This window comes from Mus caroli, chromosome 5, assembly GCF_900094665.2.
Source record: "Mus caroli chromosome 5, CAROLI_EIJ_v1.1, whole genome shotgun sequence".
In the NCBI taxonomy this organism is placed as follows: Eukaryota; Metazoa; Chordata; class Mammalia; order Rodentia; family Muridae; genus Mus; species Mus caroli.
Genome location: NC_034574.1, coordinates 96,478,459 through 96,487,381, shown reverse-complemented (window position 1 = coordinate 96,487,381; position 8,923 = coordinate 96,478,459). Strand labels below are relative to the sequence as shown.

Sequence of the window (8,923 nt, the reverse complement as noted above, 5' to 3'; positions counted from 1 at the left end):
TCCTCTTCAGGAGTGTCTGAAGGCAGCTACAGTCTACTTACATATAATGAATAAATAAATTAATCTTTTTTTTTTAAAGAATTTCTTTAAAAAAATAAAGTTTTTTTTCTATAAAGAGTACTCCTCACAATAAGACATGGAATATGCAATATAATCTGCTGTATAATCTTTACTCCAACAGTTAATGGATTAAACCAATGAACATTATATTTGTTGTTGAGACAGGGTCTCATGTCGCTTATTCTACTATTGGCTCTGTGGCTAAGAATAGGCTCAACATTCTGATCCTCCTGCCTCTACCTTCCAAATGCTGGGCGTGCACGCATATGCCACCACAAGAGCCACTTTGGTGCTGGGTGTTGAACCCAGACAGCCCCTGGGTTCAGTTGAACTAGATCCTAAATCTGTCTTATTTTCTGACAACCAGAAATCCTGGAGCTGTTGAGTTGATGGTTCTAGCTTTGGGTCTCTATGGAGTTTCAGTCAAGACTGTGCATGTATGTGCACCCCCTGCATGCCTGGTGCCTTCGGAGTTCAGAAGAGGGTGCTACACACCCAGGAGTCTGAGTCATTGATGGCTGTGAGCCACCACATGGGTGCTTGGAACCAAACTTATGCAGGTGGGCACATTGAAGTCTCCATCTATGCTAACTGAAATCAAATCAGGTTGAACTCTACTACACTGGTCACATAATCCATAGGGCAGGGGGCTTCACTCCTGTGGCACACACATTCCCCATTTGGACTACAGACGCAATGAGTCAGGCTTCTATACGTTCTAGTTTCTTGTAGGCACAGCAGCACCTTCTACAGATAACCCAGCTCCGCAGTTGCTGGCGGACATCCCATCATGCAGCTCGTCAGAGCTTTCCCTCCCTTAACTTCCCACAACTTTTCTTTTTTCTTTTTCTTTTGGATTATGGAGAAAGCCCGGACATGTTTTCCAGGACATTCTAGGCTCAGTGATAGATCACTATCCTGGTGTGTGTGTGTGTGTGTGTGTGTGTGTGTGTGTGTGTGTGTGTGTGTTCATGCTTTGCGCTAGGAGAATTTGCTAGGCAGGGCGGATGGTACTTTCCTGTAGTTACAGCCTAGAACTTGGGAAACTGAAATAGATTTGCTGCAAGTCTGAAGCAAGCCTGGGCTACATAGTGGTTCTAGGCCAGTCTGGACTGTTTCAACAAAAACAGAAAAGAACAGCGACAGGTAGAGTGATCAGAGTATTTAACCTTAAAAGCTCGCCCTGAATTCACTATAAATGGAGGAGTTTCATTCCTTCCCTCTCATCAGAACCCTGTTTCATAGCGTTGTTACTAAACTCACAATGATGTAACCCTTACCCCGGGCCAGAAGCTCGCAGGCCTAGTCTTTAGTTCTCATAACCCGTGAAACATACACATATGATATCCTCTTTGCTTTATGACGTCATTTAGGCTCGAAGGAGGGACACAGGGAAGGCCCTGGTGTTAGCAAGGGACAACTCTAGCAAAACCCTCCGGCATAGTGCCACGGTTTGCTTGGGACCCTAAGAGGTGCCTACATGGACAGGAACACGGAGCTGTCGCTGGATCCTCGAGAGTGGGCGTGGGACAACGACTGTCACCCACCGAGCGAAGTGACTCCCATTGGGCAGGCTGGATCTGCGCCCCGCGCGTACACAAAGCCCTTTATTGAGGCACCGGGTGACGCAGGGTAGGCGCCGGGTGAGCCCCGCACCTGAGCAATCAGGCGCACGAGCAAGCAGGAGCACGAGCAAGCAAGCCAGCGCTTGTCCGCGGCTGGGCCGCTGCGAGTGCGCGGCCATGTGCACCTAGCGCAGGCTGCCCTGGGTCGGGGGCGCGGCCAGGGCGCGGCTGACCTGCGGGGTATAGGGGTTCCGGGAGCGGCACGGGCTGGGAGGGCGAGGCCGGCACTCGCGACAGCGCCCTAGCCGGTTCTGTCTGGAACTGAGATCAGGAAAGGGCTGTGCCCTTAGGTAGCCAGTGCACCCCTGGGTTCCATGCTGGTGAGGCTGGGTCGCTGTCCCCACCACAACCACTAGGGCGCGCAGCTACGAGACCAGGCGACGGGACTCAGGCGTACTCAATGACCGCCTACCGTGCCTGGGTGCTGGGGTTGCCAACTGCAGTCTTGACCGGGATGACCCTCGCCTGGCTTTCCCTCACCTTAGACTCTTACTGAACTGATTGAGCGACTTCCTGGAAATGAACAGAACTAGCTTGTATGTTCATGGTTCAGGTCCAGTGAATATGATTCTTGACAGCCCCAAATGCTTTCTCCTAGCCTTTGATTATTTGGCCATAAAACTATTCAAATGAGAGCTGTTAACTAGGCCTGTTGCTGTTCTTTCAGGCAAAGTGCAAACAGCGGTGCAGATGTTACATCAGGCTCCTATGTAAGGAAACCACTGTGATCATTTGTCATGGCGTATGGCTTGCCAAGAAGGAACACAGTACAAACCATTTTGAAGGGCAGCTGTTATAAAGTGTAAGTACACACACACACACACACACACACACACACACACACTAATTACCATGGCTGGAGCTTGCAACAGGGGCTGGGCACTTCTGTTCGCATTGTTACTGGAGTATATGGAAGCACTTGAATGGATCTGGATTTTGTCTTTAAAAGACTAGTTGAAAATTATTTTTATTTTGTGTTTGTACCTGCCTCTGTATGCACACTGCATTTGAGCAGGTGCCCATGAAGACCAAAAGACTGTGTCAGATCGGCTGGTATTGAAGATACAGGTGTTACAGCGTCTCTCTGTAGATGCTGGGAACCAAACCTAGGTCCTATTTGCAAAAGCAGTTTGTGCTCTTAATGGGTGATCCATCTTTCCAGCTTCCCGAATGGTACTTTTGTAAGAATATGTGAACAGGGGCTAGAGACCTGCAACCTCCCACAAGGTGGCTCACAACCTCCCACAAGGTGGCTCCCTAACTCCGGTTTCATTAGATCTGTCGCCCCCTTCTGGACCAAATGGGCACAAAGCATGCATGAAATAGACATATATGCAAGCAAAACACCTACATAAAATAATCTGAAAAATTAAAATGTGCACTCAGGGGAGGGAAGGATTTAGTCAGCTTCATTTCCAGGATGCTTTTAGATTACAAGTCATCACTGAAGGAAATCAGGGCAGAAACTCAAGTTGGAAGCTTGAAGCAGAAACCATGGAGAAACGCTGCTTGCTGGCAAGCTCACAGGCTTGCGCTCAGCTAACCTTATCCCAGATCACCTTCCAGGTAGTGGCACAGCCTGCAGCGGGCTGGGCCCCATTCCCCACAGATGATATGGCCAGAGGCCTTTTGATCTGAGAAATCCCTCAGTTGAGGATCCCTTCTTAGGCCACTCCTGGCTGTGTCAAGTGGACAGTTAAAGCCAATAGACAATTCTAGTAAGACTTCACACCGAAGCAATACTTTGAAATGAGAAAATAGAGGTTTCTAAGCTGATCAAACCAAAGTCATATGCTTATGTTCTGGGAGACATTGTGTCACCTTGTTTAAAGACATTCTAAAAGTATTTTTTTAGGTTAGCATCTAAAATAATGGGTTTCATTTGTATATATGTGTGTGCATATGTGTCTATATATACACATACATACATACATATTTATTGTCTGTGTATCATTTTTCTTTAGTTTCAGTCATTCAAAAACACCTTTACTACTCCCATCTTAAAACCCAGTTATAGTGTACAAATGTACTAACAATGCCCGTGTTTTTAAAACACACGTTTTTGGCTGGTACAAAGGGTCAGTTTAGCTTTCTGTCCTCTTGGGCAGGCTGTGTATAACAACGTGGGCATTTCAGTCTGAAACCCTGAGCTCCAAGCCTGGCATCTCTGCACACTGTGTCTTAGCTTTAATGCCTACATCTGTGACACAATGCACGTCTGTCTGTTGGGTGGGGCTAGCCACTGAAACAATGCTCGTCTAAGACCTGCTGGTTTCGTGGAATACAGAGAGCACATAATGGAAGCATCGCTGTGCAAGAAGTTGCACTCTGTGGTACTTAAAAATTGTTTCCTTGAGCCGGGCGTGGTGGCACACGCCTTTAATCCCAGCACTCGGGAGGCAGAGGCAGGCGGATTTCTGAGTTCGAGGCCAGCCTGGTCTACAATGTGAGCTCCAGGACAGCCAGGGCTATACAGAGAAACCCTGTCTCGAAAAACCAAAAAAAAAAAAAAAAAAAAAAAAAAAAATTGTTTCCTCTTCCTCCTCCTCCTCCTCCTCTTCTTTTGATACAGGGACTTATCTGTGTAACCTTAGCTGGCCTTCATGAACTGGCCATGTAGACCAGACCAGGCTGTTTTTTAACTTCTGTCTCCCAGATGCGGGGACTAAAAGGCATGCACAACCATGCTTGGCTTTTACCTTTTAACCCCTCTGCTTGGTTTATGGCATGTACCATCATGAGGCAAGCAAAGTTTTCTTTTCAAACAGTGTTCTAAGATGTCAGTGTGGATCCTTCACGGGCTGCACAAGATCACGATTCATTACACTCGGTTCAGGTTTGCTAGTTAGGTGTGGTTTAGACCTCGGACTACAGACAGTACCATTCTAATAAGTATCACTTCAATTATAGGTCAGGTGGCACAGGCCTGTAAACCCAGCCACTTGGGAGACTGAGGCAGGAAGATTATAAATCGAAGACCTGCCTATGCAGTTAAGTAAAAATAAATACATTAGTCATAAAACACCCCGAACTCGCAGAAAACCCACCAACACAGAATAGACACTGTATAAAAGAAAAAAAATAGGAAATACTGTTTTTGTGCAGTGCTGGGAATGAAATCCAGGCCCCCATGCATGGTTGGTAAACAATCTAGTAGCTGAGCTACAACTCCAGACTCTTAGGTGTGTCTTTCTTAATAGTCTTTGAGATGATTTCTGTGCTTTTAATAACTTTCATTTAAAAATATTCCTCTCCCTCTCTCTCTTTATCTCCCTCTCTCCCTCTCTCCCCCCCCTCTCTCTGTTCACATACTAAGCACATGTATGTTGGAGGTCAGAAGACAGCTTTTGGAGCTGGTTCCTTCCATCCACAAGGGATCCTCTGAACTAAGCCTAGGTTATCAATCTTGCTAGCAGGCACTTTTATGGGCTTGCTCTAGTCAACCCCACTCTCTCTGGTCAACTCCGCTCCCTCAGTCCCTGTTTGCTCCGGCCTAAAGATTTATTTATTATTATACATAAGTGCACTGTAGCTGACTTCAGATGTACCAGAAGAGGGAGTCAGATCTACTTACGGATGGTTATGAGCCACCATGTGGTTGCTGGAATTTGAATTCAGGACCTTCAGAAGAGCAGTCAGTGCTCTTATCCCCTGAGCCATCAGACCAGCCCATTGGGATAATATTTATCTCAGATCATCCCCCCTATTCAGTCTAAAGCAAATGAGGCTGAAGTGTTAAGGACTACAGATGACAAACATGTAGCTGAAAATTATCCTTCAGAATTAAGCAAAGTTTAAGTATATAGAAATCACTTTCAATGTGAACTTATTTATTTCTCAAGATTATACACCACAGCCTTTGTATGAGCCACACACCTGCTCCGTGTGATGATGCTCTGTTTTACCATCTTTAGGTTTATTTATTTATTTTTTTAAGATTTTATTATTTTCTGTGTGAGTACGATGTCACTGTCTTCAGACACACCAGAAGAGGGCAACAGATTCCATTGCAGATGGCTGTGACCCACCATGTGGTTGCTGGGAATTGAACTCAGGACCGCTGGAAGAGCAGTCGGGGCTCTTAACCACTGAGTCATCTCTCCAGCCCCAAGGTTTATTTTTTTGTGTGTAAGTATTTTGCCTGCATGTCTATGTGCCATATGTGCATGCAGTGCCTTCAGAGGTCAGAAGTGGGCAGTGGATTCCCTGGAACTGATGTTACAGATGGTTGTGAACCATTGTGTGGGTGTTGAGAACTGAATCCTGGTCCTCAGCAAGAGTCATTGCTGTTTACCAGTAAACATCTCTCTGGCCCCTTTCTTACTTTTGTGAATATACTCTATCATCTATCTATGTATCTATGTATCTCTCTCTCTCTCTCTTTCTCCATGTCTCCATCCATGTGTGTATGTATGTATGTATGTATGTATGTATGTATGTATGTATCTATCTATCTATCTATCTATCTATCTATCTATCTATCTATCTCTCCATCTCTCCATCCATGTATGTATGTATGTATGTATGTATGTATGTATGTATATATATATATAGATGTGTATCTATGTATGTATCCATGTATGTATCTATCTATGTATCTATCATCTATCTCCATTCATCTACCTATCATCAATCTCTTACATCCTTCTTACATCCTTGAATATATCTATTTTTTGAATATATCTATATATTCAATATATATATATACATCCTTGAATATATCTATATCTATATATATCTCCATCTCTCCATCTATCTATCTATCCTCTAATCTATCTATGTATCTATCTATGTATCTATCTATCTATCTAGCAAGCGTCTATCTGCCTATCATTTATCTATCTATTTATCATCTATGTATCTATATATTTATGTATCTATGTATGTATCTATGTGTGTATCTATGTATGTATCCATGTATGTATCTATCTATCATCTATCTCCATTCATCTACCTATCATCAATCTCTTACATCCTTGAACACATCTATTTTTTGCTTAAGACATCAGATATTTATCTACTTACATATATTTGTGTATGTGTACGCCTGTGTGTATAAGTGGAGGTCAGAGACCAGTTTTCAGGAAGTGATGACTTCTTCGGTCCTGCGGGGGTGAATTGCAGGTGGTCAGGCTTAGCAGCCAGTGCCTTTACCCACTGAACACTCTGACCATTTCCAAACAACTCTTTGTTGTTATTTCATTTTATCTTTATTTATTTTACTTTATGCATGTGAATGGTTTGCTTGTGTGCCTGTTGGAGCCCCTGAAACTGGAGCTACAGATGGTTGTGAGCTGCCTTGTGGGGGCTAGGAATTCAACCTGGATTGTCTAAAAGAGCAACAAGAGCTCTTAACCACTGATCTATTTCTCCAGCCCCATCCTTTTGTTGTTCCTTGAGACAGGGCTCTACCACGTGCACTGGGCTGCTCTGGATCGTACTGTACAGTCTAGGCTGTCTTCAAACTCTGTCTTCCTGCCTCTGCCTCCTAAGTACTAGGATTACAGTTGTGCCCCTCTGCTCTTGGGATGATAAGTGTACACTACTGTAATCCAGCTTGCGACATTATTTGGTCAGCCACAATAGATGATGTAGTTGGGTATGTTGATGCACGCCTTTTAACCCAGCATTTGGGAGGCAGAAGCAGGCAGATCTCTGTGAGTTTGAGGCAAACCTGGTCTACACAGAAGTTCAAGGCCAGCTAGGCTGTCCTAATGAGACCCTGTGTCAAAATATATAAATAAATAAGTACATAAACACACAAATAAGTAAATAAAGACAGACAGACAGACAGACATTGTAGTTTATAGTTCTTGTTCACAATCTCATTTGTAGATTGGCTGGAATTGTAGGTTGCTGCACCGGACATAGTTTCTGGACTTTTACCAATGTTAATAGGATTTTCTTCCTTGTTGGGATGAGAACACTGAAAAAATCTTCCGTTAGCGAAAGTGGAGGGAAAGGCAGCGAGACATCATCTGTACATCATGCAGTGCGCCCAGTGAAAATTGGTTGAATAAGCACGTGAAATTTTGCCTCAGACAGGAGCCATGGGACCTTGCGGAGCTCACAAAGACCTGGTATACAAACTTGACGAGCATCAGGCTGCCATTCTTGGGAGAAATCGTATTTGGTAGTCCTATGAATCTCTTGGCAAGCCAAACCAAACAGGAATGCCAGCTTCCTTCAATGCAATGTGAGTTAAGTTCCACTTTAATAAGTTAGCGATTATACCCTTGACTAGTTACCACAAGAACTTTTAAGTTTGTTATCCACACCCATGCCTCCTGTCAGTTCTCAGTAAAGTTAATTCCTCAACAGTGTCCACCCACTGTGTGCTACTCGGCTTTGAGATGGCGCCGGGGGAATTGCCGCTCAGATGGCTTCATTTGCTTTATTTTATTGTTGTTGTTATTATTATTATTGTTATTATTATTTTGGCTTTTCGAGACAGGGTTTCTCTGCATAGCTCTGGCTGTCCTGGAACTCTCTGTAGACCAGGCTGGCCTCGAACTCAGAAATCCACCTGCCTCTGCCTCCCAAGTGCTGGGATTAAAGGTGTGTGCCACCACGCCCGGCGCTTTATCTTATTTTTATTTATTTATTTTTTTAAAGCCATGACACTTGAAAAGGAGTATGAAACAAAGCGCCTAGCAAAACTGAAGTGTCAGGAGAATGTGTGTAAAGAAATCCAGGTTTCGCTGAGGGAAAAGAAAGTCGGCCTGAGAAGACCACTTCAGCCTAAGTGACTCAACATATTGTTGAAGCTGAACCTGTTTCTGGCATCCCTGGGGATGAAGCTCTTGGACTCTTTCATAGCGTCAAGTCGACACAGCAGTGTGCCTATGGCGATGAGGCCAATGTTTCCAGACACGGCTCCGTGGACACTGTGACAGAGCCCCCAGGTTCCTGCTACACTCTTGTTCTTTGTGTCCCATACAGCAGCCCTCCCTGTAAGTAGATGAAAACACATCTGGAGTTGAGTCATTTTGTGTTACGCGTTTCAATGCTTATAAGATTGCGTGCGGAAGAAGACAGTTCTTGTGAGAGGCAGCGGTCTGAAGAGACATTTGAGATCCTAAGGAGACTTCTCAAAATGAAGGTCAGAAAGAAGTTCTTTTACAAGGAGAAACTGCAATTTTCCTTTTTCTGCTTTAGATTTCATTTCTGTTAACGCTATAGTTACCAATTTTCGGTCATTCTCACGTGGCACTTCACTTTCAATTTTTTTTTAATCC

General features: G+C 44.3%; 1 protein-coding gene across 1 annotated transcript; it reads left to right on the top strand.

Annotated features, from left to right (window-relative positions):
- The first annotated feature begins 1,723 nt into the window (after positions 1–1,723).
- On the top strand, positions 1,724–8,668 carry C5H4orf36 (chromosome 5 C4orf36 homolog). The gene is made up of 4 exons (XM_021163312.1): positions 1,724–1,865; positions 2,353–2,487; positions 7,727–7,881; positions 8,301–8,668. Exons 2-4 carry the CDS (start codon positions 2,423–2,425, stop codon positions 8,432–8,434), a joined length of 354 nt encoding a protein of 117 aa, XP_021018971.1. The 5' UTR covers positions 1,724–1,865; positions 2,353–2,422; the 3' UTR covers positions 8,435–8,668.
- Positions 8,669–8,923: the final 255 nt, after the last annotated feature.

Bases quoted from the DNA above. Each gene is read 5' to 3' on its own strand.
- C5H4orf36 (XM_021163312.1), top strand. From the start codon at position 2,423: ATGGCGTATGGCTTGCCAAGAAGGAACACAGTACAAACCATTTTGAAG. The intron at 2,488-7,726 runs GTAAGTACACAC...ATTTTGCCTCAG, and splicing joins AAGGGCAGCTGTTATAAAGT to ACAGGAGCCATGGGACCTTG. The intron at 7,882-8,300 runs GTGAGTTAAGTT...ATTTTTTTAAAG, and splicing joins CCAGCTTCCTTCAATGCAAT to CCATGACACTTGAAAAGGAG.